General features: G+C 44.1%; 1 protein-coding gene and 1 long non-coding RNA gene across 10 annotated transcripts in view; one reads left to right on the forward strand and one right to left on the reverse strand.

Moving 5' to 3' along the window:
* Window positions 1-25,618, forward strand: part of LOC131138112 (disco-interacting protein 2 homolog C) — a 51,258-nt gene that overhangs the window by 14,237 nt on the left and 11,403 nt on the right. For 5 of the 9 annotated variants that reach the window (XM_058086871.1, XM_058087444.1, XM_058086793.1 and 2 more), the window contains exons 2-17: window positions 13,577-13,648; window positions 13,732-13,839; window positions 14,403-14,528; window positions 14,630-14,974; window positions 17,121-17,264; window positions 17,337-17,456; window positions 18,136-18,333; window positions 19,212-19,303; window positions 19,393-19,503; window positions 19,570-19,693; window positions 20,399-20,508; window positions 22,255-22,357; window positions 22,425-22,489; window positions 22,561-22,654; window positions 22,852-23,203; window positions 24,602-24,741. In XM_058086871.1, coding sequence (XP_057942854.1) covers window positions 13,577-13,648; window positions 13,732-13,839; window positions 14,403-14,528; window positions 14,630-14,974; window positions 17,121-17,264; window positions 17,337-17,456; window positions 18,136-18,333; window positions 19,212-19,303; window positions 19,393-19,503; window positions 19,570-19,693; window positions 20,399-20,508; window positions 22,255-22,357; window positions 22,425-22,489; window positions 22,561-22,654; window positions 22,852-23,203; window positions 24,602-24,741 — 2,304 coding nt within the window. The remainder of the gene's footprint in view (window positions 1-13,576; window positions 13,649-13,731; window positions 13,840-14,402; window positions 14,529-14,629; window positions 14,975-17,120; window positions 17,265-17,336; window positions 17,457-18,135; window positions 18,334-19,211; window positions 19,304-19,392; window positions 19,504-19,569; window positions 19,694-20,398; window positions 20,509-22,254; window positions 22,358-22,424; window positions 22,490-22,560; window positions 22,655-22,851; window positions 23,204-24,601; window positions 24,742-25,618) is intronic. The other 4 variants (XM_058087117.1, XM_058087192.1, XM_058087278.1 and 1 more) reach the window with 1 other exon arrangement.
* LOC131138639 (uncharacterized) lies at window positions 20,006-25,267 on the reverse strand. Its single transcript, XR_009132123.1, has 3 exons — window positions 25,118-25,267; window positions 20,748-25,011; window positions 20,006-20,703 (listed from the first exon to the last, which is right to left on the reverse strand). It is a non-coding gene; the product is annotated as an uncharacterized LOC131138639 (long non-coding RNA).

Raw genomic sequence — 25,618 nt, forward strand, 5'->3', positions numbered from 1 at the left:
TTTGTCTATATGTGCCCTGCGATTGGCTGGCATACCCCGCCTCTCGCCTGAAGTCAGCTGGGATAGGCTCCAGCCTACCCCCGCAACCCAGTGAGGAGGGAAAAAAGTACTCTATAAGTCTTTGGTACAAATGAGCAATATGAGTAATATGACAATATCCAAAGATGTGTATTTATGTACATCACAATGGTTGGTTGATGCAATTAATACACAGACATCTAGTCAGCCAGGTTAGCATCAGCACAAGTCAGGTACAAAAACTGGTTTCTAAGCCAAATGGATCAGCCCCAATGTGGGACTTTTCATTGTTTTTCCTGCTTTTTTTTGGCAAAGCCAAATGGATTGTACTGAGGGTCCATCACTGCACACTCTTGGGTTCTATGTCCGTGTACTACATTTTGCTGTACTTCTCAGTGGGAACACACTTATACACTCAGAGGACTTAGTGTAAGTATGCAAGTGCACCAATTGAGACACAATTGTGGTGCTTGTCCTTGGAAAGGGCAGGAACAAGGGTGAATATTGGCCCGTTCCTTCTTTCTCTCAGTGGAGTGTTTGCTATCTTTGGCAAACACTATGTGTGGGTAAAACTAATGATGCTGCATTTTTACATGACAGGGCGGTACTTTCTGGACTTGTCCCAGCAACTTGAATTCAAGCTTAAAAGTAGCAAAGGAGTCAGTCACATCCACCTTGATACAAACTTCCAATTACCATGGTCTGGTGGTCAATTACCAGCCTGACCAAACGCTAATCTGGATTAGTTTAGCTTCATTTTGGCAGGCCGCCTTCCATACAAAGGCCTCAGAGCTTTCAGTTTGGGTGAAGCTAATTGTGCTGGAACGTGAGCTCGGTGTCACGGCCTCACTAGATTGTTTCGTGTCAACCTCCAAATGATACGTTTATATTTTAGTCAGTCTGCAAAGCGTACGTTTCACTTAGTGACAACATAACGCTCACTCAGTCTGAGTGTTTTCCAGGCATCTGTTTATTCATTTTCTAGCCCAAATCAGATTTTAATTTCTTTAGATTTGGGAATACCTGTTCCCCCTCCCTCACAAACACATCATGGGATATCTATGCACTTGTTGTTTCAACTACGGTAGACGACTGCTTTTGACACATCTCATATGCACATACCACAGCTGACTTGTTTGCACATTGTAACACACTTATAACAATTATTATAATTATTATAACAATTCATGGCCTTCATGAAGTTCTGTTGGAGAGTCGGTGGAGTGTCAGCTTTGTTTAGCAAGAACGCATCACACACACACACACACACACATACTTCATGCCTTCATTACACTTTAGGTGATTGGATTATAGTACTTTGCTTCCCGAGTGAAGTTGTTTCTTAACATTTTTATAGATTTGAGTGAAGTAGTCGTCGTGAAGTAGAAGGCCCACCTCCACCGGCCGTTTGTAAATAGAAGCCTTGGCGATACAAATACAGCTAAATATAATGTATTGTTATTAGCATGTATGGACGACCCTCCACAGCCAGAACGTCTGCCTCGGAGCGGTCACGGACCAGTCCCACCCTAAAGAGACCCTTACTTTGCTTTTGGAACATGACCTCATCCAATAACCAATTGAATGTGTTGTAGCTTTTTGCTCCCTGGAGGTGTCCCAATACTTTCGTTGAGCAACAGAGTAGCGACTAAAGGAGGACTTGGAGGAGAGAGACGAGTCGGTCCATAAAAGGAGACGGTGAGGCGGCATCAGCAGAGAATGGAGGTTGAAGAGAGAGAGAATTAAGAAAAGACAAAAGTAGGAGGACGAGGCTGGCCAAAGAAAACAAGAGATGAAGTATTTGCCTTTCAGCCAATCCAGACGTAGCAAGTTCATCAGCTGACTGGCAAAAGTGTCACAGTTGGTATCGGACTTTTCTTGATATTTAAGCTCGCTAATCTTCCTAGCATTTAGTTTGCTTGGCTGCCATGTCCATCCTCTCTCATATGGGCCGAGGTGATGTGGTCTAGTCGTGTCCATGCAGACCAGTCTCAGGAGGTCAGATGGAGGACACAAGGAGGACAGGAGGAGGAGGAGAGGACATGCCAGACGATGTGCGGCGAGAGACCTCTCCAGTGGGGAAGTGGGTAGGGCCCAATGTGTTAGTTGTGTTAGAATGTGTTGGAGACCTCATGAAAGATTGATGGACATGACAGAAGGTTGTCTAACTGGTGGCGCTGTTGCTGGGTGGAGCTTAGCCTTTAGTAGGTCGACACATTTAAGACCTCTAATGTCGCATTTTGGCGGATATGAAGCAGAAAAATTGCTACTCGTCTTCTGCTGACTCTACTTCCTGTTCCTCCAGTTGGATGTTGGAAATATTTTGTTGTCCACGCGGCACAGAACCAATAATTTGACATTTTATGTATTAGGAATGTCAAAAATAGCACATTAATGCCTGTGATGAATCTAAAATCTTAAAGGGGACATAGTATGCTAATTTTTCATCCCTTTGTATTGAGTTGTGGACGCCTATTAAGCAGTGACAACACGACAACCAGCACAGAAAGCTTTTCTAGTTCTTCCAGAATCTGCACCTATTCAGCTGTATTTCTTAGGATTTTGTGCTTCCTGTGAAAACGGTCTGTTTTAATTCCACCCGTAGCCCGCCTCCAGGCACGCCCACTTGGCTGTGGTTGGTCACACTCCTAAGCGCTTAGAAGGACTTGCGGTGTTGTGCCGTTCGCTAGCTGTGAACCCAACTTTAGTGTCGTATAGGAGATTGATAATAAATGCAATTTATCTTTTTAAAATGTCCGCTTTTAACAGACATGGATCCCCTTTAAAGCAATGGAGATCAAAGGCACTATTTTACGGTATAAAATCAGCTCTTTTTTAACTTTTTGAATATTTGGAGTAGAGTATGAATGAGGTGAATGAGGTATTAAATTACATTTCTAGTCATGCAATTTTACAAATGTCAAAATTGTGTAACAATGCTACTAATCTATCTAATCTATAACTGGTCTATCTTGTAGATTGCAGCTATGCTATCTGTACATATAATGTTTACCTTACCAATATATAAATATTGGGTAATATTGCTGTGTATAATGTGTATGGTATGTGTGCTGTATGTGTTAATATTTTGGAGTTACAGTTTTACTGAAAAACTTGGAAATGACTTCAAAGACCAACCTTGTGTTCTTATTGGAGGTGCCAAAATGAAAAGGGAATATATATGGAAATACTTTATAAAGAGAATCAATAATATAATATTAATAAAAAATACAAAGTCCTATTAATTTTCCATTTTGTCATTGCATTTACCTGATGGCTCACCTGGCAAGTAAAGGGAATGGCTAAACCAAGACTAGCTTTCCAACGCTACTGGAATGCCAGGCGGTGCAGTAGAGTAGAGTAGCTGACTTTAGTCGGCAGAAGTGCCACACGTGTCAAACTCAGGTCCACGCTGCAGTTTCATCTGGCCGTGGAATTGTTTGGAAAATAGCGTTGAGTTGGCTCACCTTCAGGACGTCATCAAACAAAGTGCTTACAGCGACTTGCATAATCAAGCAACTCCTCCCATATAAAATACTCCTCTGACAATTGCAGTGTTTCTCGATTCTTTTCTGTCATTCCCCCCTAAGGGAAAGAAATGTTTTCATCCCCCTCCCGTCTGAAATTCTAGAGAAACTGATTATATTTTATTTACCTCAACTTTACAGACTGAACTTGAAACTGAAACCAGTGAAAATGCAACAAAATGGAGAGACTTTATTTAAAAGAAAAATTGAGTACTATAAATGTGTACATGTTGGCAGGTCTGCACTAACATTGAAAGTATTCCCTGCCTCTCGCGCCCCGCAACCCCTGACAGTTCACCACGCCCTCTCCCAGGGGGCCCGCCCCACTATTTGAGAAGCACTGAGTAGAATTGGGACACCACTTGATTCTCGTGAACCTGCAAACCTCAGGTAAGATGAGGGATAAGAATTGGGATTCAGAGAAACATGCTAGAAACATCCTTAGAACCATGCTAGCCTGTTGTTGTCGATGGAAGTCGGAACTACTACCAGCATGGGGGGTCCAGAGATTTACTTTGACTTTTCTAGTTTCCAACTTCTTGTGGGTCTCCCACTACTTTAGTCAGTGGTGAATATTTCATGCAGTGGTTCTTCTCGTTCTCTCAGCTTGTTTAGTCCTTCCTGGTATATTCACATCTTCTCAGTAATCTCATCAAGAGTGAGGAGAGGGCCTCCTCAGCCATCTAAAGGAGATGGCTTCCTCTTTTTGCACGTCTTATCGGGTCATGAAGAAGTGACGCTCATCTTTTCTGTTCAGCTCAGATAAGTTATGGTTTTATTTCATTTGAACATGCATCAGATTACAATTGAGTGCATCCCATTATCAGTTCCCAGTTCCACATGTCCAAAAGGAGTAGGAAGAAGCAAAGCTTATTAAATCCTACGCCTCCATCTGGTACTTTTACAATCACTAACTGTTACATTTGTTCACTTCCTGCTTTCCTAATATAAATTATTTATGTATTTATTTAATTTTTTGTCACGTACCGAAGATTAAGTTAACCGCTTAGCAGGCTGTGCTAATGCTTATTTGGATTGGGAATGTTTGGCTCATGTGTGTTTTAGCATGGTAGCGTCCCTTGATGTCCACAGGATGTCTGCGTCCTGAGTCGTCCACCTTCTCAGTCCACTCTTGCTATTTTTCCAGACATCCTGTTTCCACACGTGCCTGACACCTGTGTGCCACATCCTACGCGCACACACACACACAGACACACAAGAAGGCTAAACATCCTGAACATGAGTCTAATTGTGTGCAAGCTTTTGTTGCTTTAAAGCTGAGACATCTCACAAAAGTGGAGAAAAGTGTACAGTGAAAAGTGAGAATGTGTGCATGCAAGTTTAGTGGCGGTTGTTTAAAAAGTTGCTGTGTCGTCATAAAGCTCTTCCTGGGCCCGAGCGGTGAACTGCAAGTGGGTCAAAGGTCAGTGTGATTTGACACCAAGCACGCTCAGTCTTTCACTCTTAAAATATCACAAGCCACAATCAACCTCCCTTTGTGTAAACATGCGTGTTTGGGCGTGGTCACGCCATCTTTACTTTCTCGTTGTTTGTACTGCCACTTATTAGACTCGCCTAGTGGCCATATACAGGAAGTGATTTGAAATAAGAGAACTCTCATTCAAAGCATCACCATACGCTTACTCACATGGTAGCAATCTTTTATCTATTTACACAGCTTCACTTCTTTTTACACTTGTATTCCACTTTCAAATGTTAATATGGACTTCATTGAACTTTTATGGTGGAAGCGGAAGAGTTCTATTTCCATTCTTTTCAATGGGAAGCCATTGTAATAAACAACATGGCTGCTCTCATCGCACCTCGTCAAGCTCCAATTGATGATTGCTCTTCCAACAGATCACCTGGCATTGCTTTATAACACCAGCGTCACACAAACCACCAAAAAGTCCAAAGTGAGATGCGGTGCTAGAGAGAGCAAATAAAAAGTAAATGCAGCGCTCTCCCAGCTTCTATTTTTGTCCTCCATCTCTCTGCACAGTGGGGGCTTATGGGAGCAGCCCCATGCGGGACAAATCCATTTTGGAAATCCCAGAATCTTTTCACACACACACACACGTACACACTCACATACACACACATACACACACAGAGGGTAGCAGCGAAGCAGGCGGGAGCCTCTCAGGCATTTAACTCATGTAGAGTATGTGATGAAACATGAGCCCCCTCCTCCGTGCGGAGCTGTTTGGATTCCAGCGACACCATTAGAAGCAGAGAGGAGGGAAGTAAAGAAGAAACCAGTAATCTTCTTGTTTTTGTCGTCAACACAAGGTGAATCATGTCATCAAGTCCCCTTCGTTGAGCTTTAGCAGCTGGGCGCTAACCATGCTAATCACTCTCATACTATTGCAATGCAACATATATACAGTACATATATATAAATATATATCTTATATGAGGAGAGACTGGCTTGCATCTGTTTGGACCGTTTGAGAGGGAAACTGTTTGTTTTTGTCCCATAAACTAAAATGTTCAACTCCCAAACTTTTAATTTGAAAGGGTGTGTTCACTTTTTTCGTCTTTTGTGGTAGACTCTCAATGAAATTGCATTCATCTGTTTTGTGTAAGTCGGGATAAAATAGTTTTCATCTTTACACGCCTTTAAATGGAAACAACATGGTGCCTATGTGTGTATGTGCATATGTGCGTATGTGTGTATGTGTGTATGTGTGACCCACTTGGCGACACACGGTAGAAATGTAATCTACAGTTGGAATGACAGAGGGTGGAGTGTCACAAGATCTCGCACAATTAAAATGTGACAAGATTTGTCCTTCAGAAAACGTCTAATGGACGCTAATAAATGAATGAATCACAATGGATCATTTTGCCAGCCTCCAAATATTGCCATGTGCATGCTTGTCTGTTTTCCTTCCCTCTGACCATTGGTTTCATCACCTTGGTACGTTTGGTCCATAGAACAATGGCATGGACGGTGCAAGATCTTTTGTCTGTCCGTTTGTCTCGGTTGTGGAGGCAACGTCGGTAGGATACACACAGCCGTGCACAAGGGTGTAGATGGCAAATATTAATTAATATTAATATTTTTAATTGTATTTTTCTTAAAAGTAATGTCAAAATCTAGTCTCATTCGCGGAGACGCAATTTATCATCTCGTCTCATGAACGGAGTGTCTTGACCCCCCCTACATGAAGGTCATCTGAGGTGTTTAAGCAGCAGCTGTTGTATGTATGTGTGTGTGTGTGTGTGTGTATGTGTGTGTATGTGTGTGTGTTGATGTCCACCTTCTGCTGCGTGAAAACGTTGCTTCAGGACCACTTGACACGCCTTAATTGTAACCTTTGAACTTTTTAAAAGAGTGCTTTTAATTAGTCTGAAGTGATGTTTGTCTCCATGGCAACAGTCATTACTTAGCATGCATACTTTTGTCCTTACTGTCGGTAATAATGTCAACATTAGGGTTGTTTTCAGGGGCTTGAACCACAAACACATGAATAAACTTTAAAGGGAACCTATTATGCTCATTTTTTGACCCTTTGTATTGAGTTGTGGACTCCTATAGAGCAGCTACATACAATAAACCACTCGGAAAACTTTCTAGATTTTGCAGAATCTGCACCTATTTTTGTATTTTTTTGTATTTCCTTGGATTTGTGCTTCTAGCCAAAGCCGTCTGTGACGGCTGTGATTGGTCAGACTCCCAACCTTCCCAAACTTCTTGACTACTGCAAAAAACACTTTAATGTAATTTATTGGGTATTTTTTTAGTGAGTTGATAATAAATGAATCAAGTCTTTGGGGAGCTAATTGAAGAGTGGTTAGGAGCTACTGGTAGCTCATGATCTACTGGCTGGAGACCTCTAGACCTCTATCGTGTAGGAACTCAAAGAGTAGCCACTCATTGTTGGACACACTTTGTCAGAAACACCGCTGGTGCCGTGGAGCTCAGGAGAACCGAGACGTGAGGGCGCTGCGTCCACCTCGCCTGCCCAAGCACTCATTGTCGGACACACTTTGTCATCGGCACCGGTGGTGCCATGGAGCTCAGAAGCCTGATGTGAGGGCGCCGCGTTTACAAACTGCAGACAACCTTGGCACAACATCGGTAGTGGAAATTTGGTCATGACATGTTTTTTGCGGGACTACCGTGTTCCAGACAGTGAGTACTGTGTACTTCGAGTACTTCACTCCACCTCTGCGGACGCACAGCGTGTCCGACATGAATGGATGTTTCCCGGCGAGAGCACACTGCTTCTGGCTTCAGCAAGAGTTTGGCCGATATTTGACGTTCATGAAGGTGCTAAAATTGTTGAGTGAGATAGATTTGTGACATGGGGAATGAAGAGTAATACATAATCAGCTTATCTCATGATGACATTTTGCTGTGTGGATCCCTTTAATATTTACATGTTGTCAAATTGCAGCTGCAAGAGGTTCAATGAATACAGCAAACACTAAGGGACGGAGTAATAGTAGTACCTAATACCTAATAGTAGTAATAGTAGTACCTCTTTGTCAAGTCAATTCTGGAGAGGTGGTCTGATTATTGAAGCCTTTGGGTGATTAATATTAGTAATAATATTTAGATCCGTGTTCTAAATCAAAGCCAAATATTTGTATGGTTTTTCCAGTTTACTCTTTCAAATGCTTTTTCAGTATCTAATTGGAGGAATGTGGTTTCTAAATTATTGTCACCCGTTCTTCGTTTAATTTGGGTAATTCTATGGTGTTGAGATGGGTCAGTCTGAGGTGCATATACATTTTTATAAAAGTCCCTAAAGACAAATTAATTTCCTCCAGGAGGTGAGTGATATTACCGCCTGAGTTTTTTTTCCTCTGCAATCTCTGCAGTCAGAACTGAATTTTCATATCAGTAATTTCTTTGAAATCTAATTGACATTTTGTGAGGTTACTCCCTCTGGGTGTTCTGATCTTGGGAGTCAGCATAAGCAGTTTCAAGGAGTTAGATTTTTTTCTCCAATTCTACTTCCAATAATGTTTCTTTCTTTTTCTTGTCGGATGAATAGGACCGATGAATAGTTTACCCACAAATGACTACTTTTGCTGTCTCCCAGCTGAGGTTTCTGGTCGATCATTAAAGCCTAAAAACTTTGTCCACTCTCTCCAAGTATTTTAGGAAATCTTGATCTTTAACTAATGAGGTATTAAATGTCCAGCACTTAGTAGGTGCACTTCTAGTTTGGTTAGTGAAAAAGATAGCGACTGGGCGTAGTCACTAATGGTGATTGGGTGTATGTGAATATTTCATATGTCTGATAAGATTGAGCTACTTGTTGAAACGTAGTCAATGCGAGAGCAAGTGTGGCTTCCTTTTAAAATGTTTGAGTTTTGACACGATGGATCTCAGCCTTGTTTGGCTTTTTGGCTCCCAGGCTGTGAAAGCAGTGGATGGGATGTTTTCATTGACATCAGCTGGGAGTTTGAGCCTAAAGGCCCAGATTTCTCCGGAATTCCCACAAAGACAAGATTGTCCCACGTGCTCCAGGCCTGGAGGTCTTGGATTGTCTCCGTCATGGATTTAGTCTCTTGGAAGAGTTGCCAAACTCTGTTGGTGAGAGACTTGACCGACTCATGCAGGGCTGCGTTCTCCGTGACAAAGGAGACAATCTGTTTTTGGCTGAAGTTCAGAGGTTCACGGACTCAACGAGAGTGAGGCGACCGTCCGAGCAAATCAGCCTCTTTTTGATGGAATCAAGGACGTCTCGGATGTCGGTGCTTGGTAGCAAAATTTCTCCAAGCGAGTCCTCACAGCGACAACTTCGCTTGTTTGTGTCGTGGGTGACGTGATGTTCTCCCTGTGCATGCGTGGGTTTTCTCCGGGTACTCCGGTTTCCTCCCACATTCCAAAAACATGCTAGGTTAATTGGCCACTCCAAATTGTCCATAGGTATGAATGTGAGTGTGAATGGTTGTTTGTCTATATGTGCCCTGTGATTGGCTGGCCACCAGTCCAGGGTGTACCCCGCCTCTCGCCCCAAGACAGCTGGGATAGGCTCCAGCACCCCCGCGACCCTCGTGAGGATAAGCGGTAGAAAATGAATGAATGAATGAACATTGTTTTCTCATAAAAAAAAAAAAACTAATTTCCAAGGAGTGGTGGATTTTACTGACGCCCCGCCACGATCCATTACATGTAGTGGAAACCCTTGATGGACACATGAATGATGGGTACATTCACGAATGGGTATAAATAGGGCATATGTAGACCTGTTTTTTTAAGAGCAATTTTTGCCAAAAGAGACCGAATCCATTTTATGTTCACAAGGTTTTCTGTCTCTTTTGTTTGTTTCATTTATTATGTTGCTTGCTTGTTTCATTTATTTGATTGAAATTCCAATGTTCAACGTAATTGACTTTTAAGTCACAACAAATCAACTGGATTCAATTACATGTGTTGTCATGGGCTGTCACCGTGGCAACCACTGCAGCTGTGAGGTGGCAGGGAGGTGTGTGTGTGTGTGTGAAGAAAATCCCAGAGGAGTGCATGTATTTGCATGTGTGTGTGTGTGGCAGGGGGGGGGGGTTTATATGTTTGTTTTTCTATTTGTTGATGTGGCAAGGTAGTGTGTTTGGGCTCAGTTGATCGGGGGAGGGGTCGTTATCTGCTGTGTGTGTTTGTATGTGTGAGCATCAAATGCTACATATCCGCAGGCAACTTCTGGCTTGACGTCTTTGCAACTCGTGAGCTTCTTGTTCTTTTCTGCGTGTGTGTGTGTGTGTGTGCAACAAGCAGTCAGTGTTGTCTCCCACTCGATGAGAAGAAGGCCCACTTAAGAGGATGAAGTTTGTGTAAATGGTGAGTTTTTAGTGCTCAGTCCCATCGTGTGTCATCTGTGTAAATGAAACACATGAGTTGTTTGTGCTCAACAAAAGCTACGTTCCTCAAACAAAGTTCAACGTTACTGCGACGGCGGTTAGCAATTTGCTTTGGCTTTGTGCTCAGTGAGTCCTCAGCGTGTGTTGACATAAAAGGGGGCTTCGCAGGATACCCCCCATGTGTGAGAATCTAATCATGTGCAAGTGGGGCGCTAGCTAGGTTAGCATGATTTGTGATCTTTCAGATGTAGCTTAAATGCTTTTGCAGACTGAAAAAGAAACTGGAGGACAAACGTGTATGAAAGCGTGTTTGTATGTCTTGACAACATCCCATAATGAGGACAATAGTCACCAAGAAGGGACAGTTAAACAACCACATGTAAACACACCTGTCGTCTTTTCTACCTGAGTAAAAAAACTCCTGACTCATCATGTCATCACTGCAAACACCAACCGCCTGGTGTGAATCATGGCCCAGCCCATATTTGGCGTGCTACAAAATGGCTAACATAAGCTGTGTCATTAAAGCTCTAAACGGTTAGCATGACTGATTACACATGTGTCAGTGTATGTACTGTATGTACTGTATGTACTGTAAGTACTGTATGTGTGTTAGTTGAAACGTGAAAAGCTTTATTTGAGCCTCCTTTCAGCATCATCGTCACTTCCTAGGATTAATGTTACACTTTGCATGGAAATAAATGTGCCTAACTCCTGTCACTTCCTGTCACACGACACACTTCCACTTCTCCTCCTTGGAAATTGAAATCTTTTGTGTTCATCTTTTATCCACTCAGTTCTCCTAATTATTCCCCAATCCTCCATCTTTGTCTTCTGGCTTGCTGGCTGGATTTTTTCCATTTTTGAGCAACCTTCCTCAACTTCTTTCATCTTCCTTCCTCTCCTCTTCTTCCAACAGTCGTCACGCCTTCTTCTTTCTTTCTTTCTTGTTTTTCTTCCTCTGTCTTTGCCATCTCTTCCTGCAGGCCTCATCGCCGGACTCTATATGGTCATGAAAGCTCTCGCTCACACACACAGACACACTGACACACACAGACACACACACACACACACACACACACGTTGTGTGACAAAGACAGCTTTGGTTAAAATGTTCTGGTACTTCTGCCCTCTAGTGGCCGTTTGTCTTATATTCTGCCAACGCCATGATGTCTTACTAGCAACACACATGTACTGGCAGCATTGATTACCATCCATTTTTAGATGTGATTTGTGAAAGTTATGCAAAGTTTGCATCCTTGCTGGGATAGCATATTAAATAGCATATTAAATAGCATATTAAATAGCATATTAAATAGCCGACTGCTCTCTCACTTGGAGCCCTGCTACTCCCTTTAGCAAGTCGTGCCAGAGCTCCATCAAGAGGTGTACATACTCTCAAATCCAAAGTCTCCTTAAAGAAACTGTCTCATCCGTTGCAAATTTGAGGTTGTTGCTGACATTACATGATGCCTCACCGTAACGGGTAACCAGATAACCAGATAACCAGGTATTATGGTTTGGCTAAAAGAAGTACAGTTCCCATGATGCCTGGTGTGCAGTACCAAATAGAAGCTAATATCCTATGTTGTTAAGTCCAGTGATGGTTTTTTGATCTGCCAACTCTTAAGTAAGTTTTACTCTTCAAACCGCAGTAGCCGTTGAACTTTGATGAGAAAGTGTCTCACATCTCAACCACCCGAGTAAACATGACTTCACAGTGAGCCTTGTGAGATGTCAGACAGTGACTTCCTTATATGGGCGTGCCTGGGTACAAGGTATACAAGCTGAGTTGGCCGTAGTTCGACTAGATTAAAACAGCCCCTTTTGGAAATCCAAGGAAATAGAGCTGGAATAGGTACAGATTCTGGAAGATCTAGAAAGCCTTATGTTCAGGTTATTGTGTGTAGCTGCTCTATAGGAGTCCATAACTTGAAAATGAGCATAATAGGTCCCCTTTCAACAAGAAATATCAACACAATCTCTAATGTGTAATCCCTAATGTGTAATATTCAGTACTTTATAATTTACTATCTAATTCATTCTAATGATCTAATTCATTCATTCATTAATTTCATTATTAGATTGTTTTCTATTATTATTATTTATTCTCAGCATTATTTATAATATGTAGATGCCATGTAATAACGGCAATGACGACAAATTATGGTGCATCAAATATAATTGTCGTGTTGTCATCTTGATGTTTTCATGTCTCTGCCAACAAAGATTATTAACGAGCAGATTTCCACAGCAACGATACGTCAACTTCCCGTATCAGCGCTCAATGACAAACTGGTCCTCCTGACAAACGTCCAATTAGGTATCGATCCAAAGGTCCCAGTCTGCTCATCGCTGCCATGCCATTTTTCTGATTCGAGTCCCGCACGTCTGCGTTAAGTCAGATTTGTCAAGTCAGCCGTGCAAACAAATGTCTTTCTTGCGTGCGACAAATCCTCTGTGGATTTAAAGGAAAGCTTCACGTTGTTTGGAATTTTGCCCATCCTCCACAATCCTCATGTGGGACATGAACATACGTCTTTCTCTTTTCTGTCTCTTCTGAAGACAAAGATATAAAAACAGATAAAAGAGATGTCTGTTTTGTCTGTTTTTCCGTCGTCTGTATGTGTTATTATTTATTCTTGAACTCCGTACAGTAGATGGCATCGTAACTCACCTCAAACACGCCTGGTGTGCCAGGGAAGGGCAGGGATTGGTGTTGCTAACTATTAGCGAGTATTGAGATCTCTCTAGATCGCCATGACAGTTTCAGATCTTTTTAGACTTTTTTGCAGACTAACAAGAAAGCATGTATCACTCTTCTCAACGAGCAGCTGGTCCTGCTGTAGGACCATCAGTTCCCCCATAGGTGGCTTTGTCTTGATCGTGTCATAAAAAGAAAGTTGATGTGTATTTCTAAAGTTATTATACTCTCTTTTTGTCTCCCACAGCATCCATAAAAATGACATGTACATGCGTCATGGTCAATAAAATGCCTCCGATTAGCTCAGATGTGCAAATCTGCTAACATGACGTGGCCTTGGAGAGAACGTGCAGGATGTTCTCACACACGCATTCTTGGTGTGTGATTGACTCAGCAGGATTGAGTCAAAGGCTGTGATGTCAGAGACGCCTGCTTGCATGTTCAAATTTGTCTTTCTGTCAAAGAAGTCAAATGAAGAAGAATGAAAGTATTTTTCTCTTTCCATCAGGTGACATCACACAGAAAGGATATGAGAAGAAGAGGTCCAAGCTGATTGGAGCGTATTTCTCACAAGGCCCAGGTAAAACGCGCACGGTCCTGGTAGCTATAAGGGTTAAATGCGGTGAAATGAAATGTCTAATGTTTTTTCTAACTTCCCCTCAGGCGTGGATCCATCCACAGGCCAGGAGAGGAGAATGCCGACCACTCCATCCTCGTCCTCTCGCTACCGCCGCCGCTTATCTGGGTCACGGGACGAACGCTACCGCTCAGGTGAGACGCGAGGGTGAACCCTGGACGGGGGGTCCCCCATCCATGGCTAGTCTCACATTTAATCTGTGGATTTGCAAAGATGTGTGGGAAAAGATGGCAAATCCGTTAAAGCTTTTTGCATCAGTGGGGATTTAATCCGGATTATTTCAATTGAAGGTGGAATATCATCACTTTAAGGTCCAATGAGATGCAATATGTAGTGGCTCAATGTAGCACTCAGTGTATACAATGTGTAGTAATACACCGTACAGTGTAGCATACAGCGTCGCAACATATATGGGCATCCACCATCTGAAACACATGCTAATGCTAAAGTAGCACAGCACTGACTGATCTAGCAGGTTCATGTACAAAAAACAGAAACAAACTAGAGAACGCAACAAATTGCGAGGATGAACAGGTTGCGCCAAATCTAAGAAAAAATAAATAAAAAAGCTAGTGCCAAATGTATCTGTGGCGGGCCATGACAAAAGAACGGAACATATGTTTATATTGTGTGATCGTCAACATTAACACAAATCAATCAATAATCCGATGTGACATTGATTGGCGTGCTTTCCCAGACGTGCACACCGAGGCGGTACAGGCGGCGCTGGCCAAGCACAGAGAGAGGAAGATGGCGGTGCCCATGCCTTCCAAGCGTCGCTCTCTGGTGGTCCAGAACTCCATGGAGGCCTACACACCACCGGGTACGCCACGCCCTCCACTAATAACCTTTGGCTACCTTCTTCCTTGTGTGTCATGAAGTGGATGTTCATGAAGACCTTCAATGTCTGTGTTTCTTTCTCAGATACCTCCTCCGGGTCAGAGGGCGAAGGTCATGGCGACGAGGAGGAAGAGGGCGAGGGAGTGGACGGTGAAGAGGAGGATGGGGGCGGTGGTGGTGGCGGAGGAGGAACGTCGTCCAGCCTGGAGGGCGGCATCAGCATGGAGCACTGGATCAGCCGCGCCATCCACGGCACCTCCTCTACCACCAACACCACCTCCTCCACCTCCTCATCCTCCTCCACTCGCAGCGGGAGCAGCGGGGTGGCGCGCGCTCGACTGGCCGAGGTCCTAGCCCAGCACGTGCACATCTCCGCCCATCAGCACCACCTGCGCCTCCACCACCAGCACCACCAGCACCACAAGGCCGGTAAGAATAAACGTTGCTCCCCCTTGAAGCATCCGGACACTCTGATTGGTGCGTGAATGTGGAAGCACACAAGCTAACTTGAATAAATGACGTATAGACGTGTCTACTGTTGGAAACTCAACATCTTTGAACTCTTTCTAGTGGGTGTTGCACACCGAAAAACGAAATGATGACGGACCACTTTAATGGAAATAGCACCGGGGTCGCACTTTGCACACCCCTGTTTTAGAACCTCGAATTGGTTTGAAGAGATTTACATTGTGAAGGTTCTTGAATAAGTTCTTTGTGTTGTTAGACATTCCACCCCAGCGTGACGGACAAGAGCAATAACAGTGGAGGAAGAATGAAAGTAAAAAGTCAAATGAATGTGTGGCGTTTAAGCAGAACCACTAGAGGGTACGTGACACGTCTGCTCTCTCTTCTGGAGGTTATCGTCACATGACACATGGAGCTGAAAGCAGATGGTGGTGGAATGTTAGTTCTTCTTCTTCCTCCACGCTGGTCTTTCTAATCTGCCCTCCCATCACAAACACGGCGAGCAAGAATGTCAGCTCAGATGTGTCTGCTGGTTAGGATGGCGAAGGTCAGGAGCGGCACATCAGAGCATCAACACCAACCGCCAGGCAGCATTTCACTCTAACTTGGTGTTCCAAGTGTTTGACTTTCTATAGGGGGTGCTGAGTGTCCTTCACTGCATGTGCACTTGAAGGATCTTCAGTGTTTTGAGTGAAACATCTGGGTAGCGACAGTGCACTCATTTTGCCAAACTTGTCAGTGTGAACATATGCACTCAAGGGTTAGGTTCTTAAGTGCACCAGTTGAGAGTTCTGGACTTCTTGTCATCTTCTTCCTGGACAGAAATGAGGAACATGCCCAGACCACCTTAGTCTGGTGTGCATTTGGAAAACGTGTGTGACCACAGCATCACCGAGCAATTTGGTGACCTTGTCGTTTTCCTTGGAAGCCAACTGCTGTGATGATGTCATCTATGGATCTACTCCTTAGAATCCCGATGAATCACGGAACATCTGCTGTAATGCAGCAGGCCATGTGACTTGTAGAGCACATGTGACCCGTTATTGAAGGCTCTTCTGCGAGTCTCTGCAGTCATCGCATGTGCACACACACATGCCGTGGTCACGTGTGCACTTCCATACTTAATGTTTTGGTGAGTGTGCAGTGATGGACATGGCGGAAGGGAAGGACTAACCAGAGCGGTTGCGATTCACCATTAAAAAGGAAAAGGTAAACATTGTGATCATCATTTCCAGTAATTGTACGACAGTAATGGACAGCACAACACTGTCAAAGTGTAGTACAAAAGTGTGGTATACAGAGTACACAGTATAGCGTATTTTCTGGACTACAAGTCGCTCCGGAGTGTAAGTGGTCAGAGACCAAGAACAGACTGTTAATGGAACACAAATAGATGGTATGTTCACGTGACATATTAGCAGTTATTTCCGATAACTTTCACTGAGACAACATAACATAACTAATTGTATCAGCTTGTGATCTGCAGATGCTGTGATGTAAATTTCCAGTGGTACAGGAGTGATAGGAGTAGCAAATACTGGCACACAAGCCCTCTTGTGAACACAAACATATATAAGTCACTGTGGAGTATAAGTCACAGTCAAACCATGAAAAAAGTGTGACTTTATACGTACTAATGAAGTGTACAGAAGTACAGAGGTCACTATTTATTTACATTCCTCGACAAATAAACCCAAATAAACGCCTTTGTGCTTCAGTCCAGATGTTTCACAGACTCCCAAACATTAGCATGCGCGTTAGCATGCACGTGCAGCACGCCTGTCATGATGCAGTCTGTCTGCATCGTCCAGAATCCTGCTCCTTCTCTCTGCTCGTTTCCTTTCCCGAGACAGCCCTTTCTTCAGCGTCTCTCTCTTCATCAGGTAGTCTGTAAGAATAATTGTGTTCTTGTGGGGGGCACGCGTGTCGTTAGAGCCGTGAGAGCCTCACGGGGCGTCTGGAAGCAAACATGAACTCCAGCAGTCAGACAACTAGAAGGATTCTGCTGTTTGTTAAATGGAGGACATCCAGAACGTTTCCTTGGCTTTGTCATCAAGGCGAGCAAGCAGCGAGCCTCCTTCAAGGCGCTAACCAGGCTTATTGTCCCCAGAGAACCACCCAGCCCCTCAGCCAGATGTTACCGGCTACACCAACAATGACAGGATCCAGACAGAGAAGACCCCCAGTGACGGCCCCCTGGTCCAGAGACAGACACCAAAGTACGGCAACGCTGAACTGATGGAGACGGGAGACGGTGAGCGTCAGGATTAGTATTTCATCATCTGACTGCGTCGTGTGGTTTGCTCCAAACTTTGCTTGTCCTCAGGTGTTCCAGTCAGCAGCAGAGTTTCAGCCAAAATCCAGCAGCTGGTCAACACCCTGAAGCGACCCAAAAGACCTCCATTGCGAGAGTTTTTTGTTGACGACTTTGAGGAGCTACTGGAGGGTAAGAAAAGGATGTATTCTTCTCTGAAGACATTGTAGATCAAACATTTTCCACCAAGGGCTGAATACTGAAAATGAAAGGAAGCGGTGGCCATTTTTTAAAGCAACCTATGTACTACAGCTTATTTGATGATATGGAAAGAAAAAACAGCCTGCATCTCTGATTTGTGTTATTGGAGACAAAGCATATGATGAACTTTTTCTTCCTACAGTTGACTTTTTTCTAATCATTTTTTGCAAAATTTTCACCTTTTTTGTAATATCATGTCTTTATTTTCATAACATTTAGACCTTTTTATCACAATACTATAACTTTTACCCATTTTTTTCTAAAATTGCAACTGTATTTTCTGTTTTGTTTTATCATTTTAAATTTAAAATATTATTTAGTCATAAATATTTGTTTCTCTTAATATTATGGCTTTATTCTTTTAATATTTTGTCTTTATTCTCATAAAATGGCTGCTCATTTGTCCATTTTTGTGTTTTCTTGTTTAATTGTATTTTTAAAATGTGCCTCACTTTGGACACCCCTGTTCTAGATGTTTATCTTACATATTGTATACAGTCCACAATCAAGAAAGGGAGCATATCAGGCCCAGTAGGGCCGCCATCTGCCTGGAATGCCTGACAAACAACCACAATCATGACTTCACCTCCATTTCCTTTTTTGCCCGCAGTCCAGCAGCCTGATCCCAACCTGCCCAAAGCCGAGGGCTCCCAGATGGTGGCCGTGCAAGGGGAGGAGCTGGGCGTGGTCACCAACTGGCCCCCGTGTCTGGAGGCGGCCCTGCAGAGGTGGGGCACCATCTCCCCAAAGGCCCCCTGTCTCACCACCATGGACACCAACGGCAAGCCCCTCTGCCAGCTCACGTATGGTCAGTGACGTCTTTTAGCGCCTCCTCATAACAAACCTTGGGAGCTCCATGTCGGGCGGATCACTCTAAAAGCCCCTAAAATGAGCTGGCTAGGAGTCCTTTCAGGCATGCTTGGAGGAGTTTGGTGTGGAAGAACTGCAACAAGTGTCGTGTCAAACTATATTTATGTTCTGCATCTCAAAGTTTCTCCAATCAGTCACGTATACAACGTGACATTGGAGAGTTCACACAAAGGTAACGTTATTCTTTCAGAGCGTGTGTGTGTGTTTGTGCGTGTGTGCATCTTTTGTTGTGTGGACATTGTCTATCTTCACACACACACTGATAGTGAAGATGGAGGCTGGTGCTGATGATGAAGGGCTGTGAGCTCACTAGACTGTGAAATGTTTTCTGGCAGCATTCAGGAGTTTTTCTCCAGACACCACAACACGGCCACAACATGGTGAGACTGTGTGTGTCTGTGTGTGTGTGTGTTATGTGCACGTGTGCCGAATCCAAATCTCCATCTTTCTATCTTCCATTCCTGCCGTGTCGCTGCTCTGACAAGGACAAACGTGTTTTGCTGTTTCATCTCAGCCAGTCAGGCTCCGCCTCTGGACAATTCCTGACACTGAAATCTCCCGCTGTCCCTCAACTCAACTCAACTCGGAACTGTTCTGCTGCCTTACAATAGAAGTTATGCAGGAGCTATCATGAAGTCACAGCTGGGTGCCAACAAAAAAGCCTTTTTCGTCTTTCATACTTCACGTGTGCTAAGAGGAATTTAAAGGGCCAGTTCATCTTTTCTCTGTTGAGCTGCTGTGAAAATGTGGTGTCGTGTTATTGTTATTATTATCACACGTTATTGCGTTAACATGAATGTTTGTGTGTGTTTGTAGGTAAATTGTGGACCAGAAGTGTGAAGGTAGCGTACAACCTGATGCATAAACTAGGAACCAAACAGGAAGCTGTCATCAGACCAGGAGACAGAGTGAGTGTGCACGGATGGTGGAGATGAGTGAACAGGACTTTAACAAGTTCTTTCCACGATGACAAGCGCTCTCCTGTCTTTTCCTGCAGGTGGCGCTGGTCTTCCCAAACAATGACCCAGCTTCCTTCATGGCGGCGTTCTACGGCTGCCTGCTGGCCAATGTGGTCCCGGTGCCCATAGAAGTCCCTCTGACCAGGAAGGTGAGCTCTGACAGGAAGAGGAACATCATCCCGAGTGCCTTCAAACGTGTGACCTGTTCCTGGCAGGACGCCGGCAGTCAGCAGATTGGCTTCCTGTTGGGTAGCTGTGGCGTCAGCGCGGCTCTGACCAGTGACGCCTGCCACAAAGGACTTCCCAAGAGTCCCACTGGAGAGATCCCACAGTTCAAAGGTCACTTCAATCACGCAAAAATAATATGTTAAAAACCACTTAGTTATGTTAGTACATGCTGTCTGTGGATGTGCAAAGTGTGAGACAGGAAATGATGAAAATCCATAAGAGCAATAAGAAAGGAAAGACATCATCTTCCACATGAATAAGAGCTGTTAGCCTCTCGGTAATGCACCAACAATGAAGCTACACCGACTGTATGTGGGTGTTATGGAGGTGGAGTGTTGAGTGTAGGGATCGACCGATATGGTTTTTTTGGGGCCAATGCCGATTTATTTCCATCACCCTTAGCTGATGGCCGATTTTGCTTGGGCCGATATTTGTGGCCGATACTGCTTTTGATCCTTCAATTTACATGAAACCATGATAACAAATATTACAGGTCTCAAGTTTAAACAAATATTTATTGAAATGTAAACACTGAACACAGTAGGATTCAGCTTTCTTAAACTACGTGTGTTGTGGGGGCCTTAAAAATGCCTGACTGTAAATCGTGCGGTGGAAAAATACATCGGCGAACCCACGCGCGTATCGGCCAATACCGATACAAGGAAAAAACACAAATATCGGCCAGATATATCGGCCGGCCGATGTGTCGGTCGATCCTTAGTTGAGTGCATCATCAAACCCGTGTCGGCGTCCGTTGGCGTGCGCTAACAACCTGCCTCGTGTGTTTGTGTTTGATTCGTGTCCCTGCATGTCCAGGCTGGCCCAAGCTGCTCTGGATTGTCACAGATTCTAAACACCTATCCAAGCCCCCCCGAGACTGGTTCCCTGATGTCAAGGACGCCAACCAGGAGACGGCCTACATTGAGGTAACACACGTGCTGGACGTCCACTTGTTCGTCCATCTTGACCGTGTCACATCAAGGACCTGGAATGGACTGGTTGTGGTTTGGGTCCTGTCATTGCTACAAGGGAGGAACTAAGTGTTTTTATTTGAGAGATAGATGAATGAAACATTTGTAAACCTTTGCTGTGTTGAGAAAAGTCCATAGAACACAGTATACCTACTGGTAGAACACAGTGTACCTACTGGTAGAACACAGTATACCTACTGGTAGAACACAGTATACCTACTGGTAGAACACAGTATACCTACTGCTTGTGTTTATATTAGCAGACTCTCTGAGTAACGCGAGGGACAACTCCTGCTCAGTGTGAATAATTGAAGCAGCAAGGCGATCACACAAAAAGACATTTATCTTTCCCATCGAAGATTCTTCTAGACTTGGCGGAGTCTCTCCCGCTTTGCTGAAAATCAACACAAACTGTTGCATTTCATTCACTGAGGTTACTGAGTGTTAGATGCATTAATTTCACTCAATGTTAGCATTTGTCAACACAACAAGTGTGACGTTGCAGAGGCCGTAATGGAATAACAGTACAAGAACAACTAAAGATAAAAATGACTTAGGATGTTCTTTTTGTATTTAGAGCATAGAAAAACTGTCGCTGACTTTTCAAATATGACAAGACCCCTATGGTCACTCCTATTATTCTTTGTTTACACTACATTGCACAACACAGGGGCATTGTGTAGGCAATGGGACCACTGCAGGGACACGAGAGATGGACATCACTTTAAACATAGCAAGCTACCAAGCTAACTAGTTAGCTCACAGTTTAAGAAAAAAAAAAACCAAGAAGCCAAAAGCTTAGCACTTCCATATAATTGGAGAATATGTCATGTTGGCCATGCTATGGCTAACTACATGCAGCGTGAAAGCCATCCCATTTTCTATGCCGCTTCATTTTTATCAGGGTGGCGGGGTATGCTGGAGCCTATCTTAGCTGACTTACACGCTGGTACACGCTGGACTGGTTGCCTGCCAGGGTAATCAGGGTAATCTAACATAATGTCATGTCTAATCAATGTAACGTTACTGACACCTAGTGGCCAGAATAGTCCACAGTTACGGAACAGCAGTCATTCGTTCATTCATTAATTTTCTACCACTTATCCTCACGAGGGTTGCAGGGGTGCTGGAGCCTATCCCAGCTGTCTTGGGGCGAGAGGTGGGATACACCCTGGACTGGTGTCCAGCCAATCACAGGGCACATATAGACAAACAACCATTCACACTCACATTCATACCTACGGACAATTTGGAGTGGCCAATTAACCTAGCATGTTTTTGGAATGTGGGAGGAAACCGGAGTACCCGGAGAAAACCCACGTATGCACGGGGAGAACATGCAGACTCCACACAGAGATGGCCGAGGGTGGAATTGAACTTGGTCTCCTAACTGTGAGGCCTGCGCGCTAACCACTCGTCCACTGTGCAGCCCAGAACAGCAGTCATTTATTTTTTGAATGAAAAGAGTGATGTTTGAACGGCAATATAGCGAGGGACGACTGTATAGTGGAACATGGACCAAGAAGAACTGAATAATCAGCAAGTAGTGGTATACAGAATGCAAACAAATACATTGTAGCCAATATAATAACACATTATAATGGGACTGTGCAAATGTAGCTGGCATGGTAACTATGCTTCTTAACATACCAGCTTTGGATAAAAAGACATAACAACTCATGTCATGTTTGTGTGTGTCAGTACAAGACGTGCAAAGATGGCGGCGTCCTGGGCGTGACGGTGACGCGTGTCGCCATGCTGAGTCACTGTCAGGCCATCACGCAGGCGTGCACGTACACAGAAGGTAATGCAAACATCAAGCTGGTTTTCTTGGCCCTTGTGGCGCTCACACCGTATTTGTCTTCATCCAGCTGAAACCATCGTCAATGTTCTGGACTTCAAGAAGGACGTTGGACTCTGGCACGCTGTCCTCACTGTGAGACACACACACACGCACACAGCTGTGTGTAGGAGCTACGCTAACCAATGAATGTGTGTGTCCTTCAGAGTGTGATGAACATGATGCATGTCATCAGCGTTCCTTACGCCCTCATGAAAGTCAACCCTCTGTCCTGGATACAGAAAGTGTGTCAGTTTAAAGGTAATGTAACGTAACATAATGTAACGTAACATTAATTTTGTATAAGTTTAATTTCCTTTCTAATTCCATCATGTCCATGATCATTAAATCCGTTATATTGATATTATCATTGTTGAAATATGGTCATAAAATCCTCCGCCCTGAAGCAGCAAGTGACTTGTGACACGACTTGCGTGTCATGTGATGTACGTGTGCAGCCAAGGTGGCGTGCGTGAAGTCACGTGACATGCACTGGGCTCTGGTGGCCCATCGGGACCAGCGTGACATCAACCTGAGCTCTCTGAGAATGTTAGTGGTGGCCGACGGCGCCAATCCTTGTAAGACACACACACACACACACACACACACACACACACACTTATCTTTGGCCTCCCAGCAGCATGGTGTGTCTGATGAAGCCCCGCCTCCTCTCCATCTTTTCGTCCCTGTCTCAGGGTCCATCTCGTCATGTGATGCCTTCCTCAACGTATTCCAGACCAAAGGTTTGAAGTCAGAGGTCATCTGTCCCTGCGCCAGTTCCCCCGAGGCGCTGACTGTTGCTATCAGGAGGTACACACACACCCACACACACATGCACACGCACACGCACACAGATGTGTGTCAGTCGTTGTCAGTGTTTTTAATCAAAGCAAACGTTTCTACCTAGTAGTAGGGGTGTAGGGGTGTCCAAACTAAGTAGCAACCTAAAAGTACTCTCAGGGGGCTCCGTCTTCTTTGTGACATAAATAATAAATATCATAAAATGAAAACCACCCTCGGCCATCTCTGTGTGGAGTTTGCATGTTCTCCCCGTGCATGCGTGGGTTTTCTCCGGGTACTCCGGTTTCCTCCCACATTCCAAAAACATGCTAGGTTAATTGGCCACTCCAAATTGTCCATAGGTATGAATGTGAGTGTGAATGGTTGTTTGTCTATATGTGCCCTGTGATTGGCTGGCCACCAGACCAGGGTTGACCCCGCCTCTCGCCCCAAGTCAGCTGGGATAGGCTCCAGCACCCCCGCCACCCTTGTGAGGATAAGCCATAGAAAATGAATGAATGAAAACAAATAATTCCCATGCAGATTAGTTGATAATTTAATCCTTGCAGCCAACCACGACCAATAGGTTGCCGTCATGTGGGAAACACTGCACAGTGTATTATTGTTTTTAGTATTAGTAATAGTAGTAGTAGTAGTAGTGGATGTGTGATAGAAGAGTTTCAGCTAAAATGAAAGGAAAGGTATACAAAACTGTGGGGAGACCAGCCATGTTGTTTGGTCTAGAGACAGTGCTACTGAGGAAAAGACAGGAAGCAGAACTGGAGGTAGCAGAGATGAGGATGCTGAGGTTCACATTGGGAGTGACCAGGATGGATAGGATCAGTGGCTAAGGGAAAGAGGACATGAGGGTAGGATGGAGGAGATTGGTTTGCTGTGGCAACCCCTGATTGGAAAAGCCCAAAGAGGTAGTAGTAGTAGTAGTATGCATTTTTTTCTGTAATTATTTGTATTTTTAGAAAGTGACGATAAAAAAACAAGCTCTGTGCTGCAAATGGTTCCCGGGTCACACTTTGGACACCCCTTATTTACTGAATTATACACACATATAATGTCTTACTGCACTTATACAATTCTAAACTTTTTCACTGTGTTATTCTAACATCAGCTAACCTTTCTCCCCTTCATCATCCGTGCTACACAGTATGTGTCAGTAAGGAAGTGCTTTGATTTGCTAGTAAAGCATTCTAAAGCGGCTTCAAACCTCATAAACATCATAAAACAAAAGACTTCATACCGAGGTTAAGAGTAGCGAACAAGTCATAAAGTTTGATGTCTGCTAACAAGTCATCTAACTCTAACAATAAGTCTTTCCAAAAATGCTTGGCCTTTTCCACAAAGCCACCTCCAGAACGCTGTAAGGGTTTTAAAGTAGACATGGGCACATCTAACATGCATTTCATCCTCCAGGCCGCTGGGGGAGGGCAGCACACCCCCAGCCCGCGGCGTCTTGTCCATGCAGGGTCTGAGTCACGGCGTGATCCGAGTGGACTCGGAGGAGAAGCTGTCGGTGCTCACGCTGCAGGATGTCGGCCACGTCATGCCTGGAGGTGACGCTCAACAAGACAATACTACACCATCACGTTTGTCAGGGTGTGCAATGTGCAGCCCGGGGGCCATGTGCGGATGGCAGCTTGTTTGTTTTATTGGTCTGCCGCATATTCTAAAAGTACAGTAAAACAAGAAAACTAGCCTGCAAAAGTTACAAGCTGTTAAGAACTGCACTTCTACCACCTTGTGGCCGTTTCAGCTTAAAACTGCACCGGATGTGTAGAATTCTATTCTTCTGTTAGAACTGCATCAAGTCTTGGTGCCGCTCACTGAAAATAACATAGAAGACCTATAATTATGTCTTTGGGACCGAATGAGATAATAATCATCCTAATAATAACACGGGATACGGATACGGAACACGGCCATACTTACTCTAGCTAAAACTCAACTCTCCATCACCAACGTCACTTCCTGTCTGCACTAGGGAGGTGAATCTCAGCACTGAGGACGATTCGATACACATCTCAATGCACTGCCAGCGATGCCATACTTTGATGATACATGGAATTTTCTGTTGATACCATGCGAAATGATATGATGCAATAATCATTTAGTTCAAATCAATGCAATCCGATACAATATGGTGCAATTTCTTGCAATATGATGCAATGCAACATGATGCAAATAAGCAAAGGGAAAAAATGTAATTCAGTATGGTCCTACAAAAAGGATTTGGCTTTATTCCTTATAAGCACTTGGCAGTAAATTCGTTGGTAGACTTGTCCATGTTATGGTGTCCCCTTTTTAAGGGGGGTCTGCATGTTTGTCTTGGTGCCGTTGTACGGCTTCTTAACGCGGCATTCTTTTTAAATGACGGACGTTTTGTCGAGCTTCCCGCCGTTCTTTGACATTCCGTAGTGTTTCCAAACATAC

Source organism: Doryrhamphus excisus, chromosome 1 (genome assembly GCF_030265055.1).
Source record: "Doryrhamphus excisus isolate RoL2022-K1 chromosome 1, RoL_Dexc_1.0, whole genome shotgun sequence".
In the NCBI taxonomy this organism is placed as follows: domain Eukaryota; kingdom Metazoa; phylum Chordata; class Actinopteri; order Syngnathiformes; family Syngnathidae; genus Doryrhamphus; species Doryrhamphus excisus.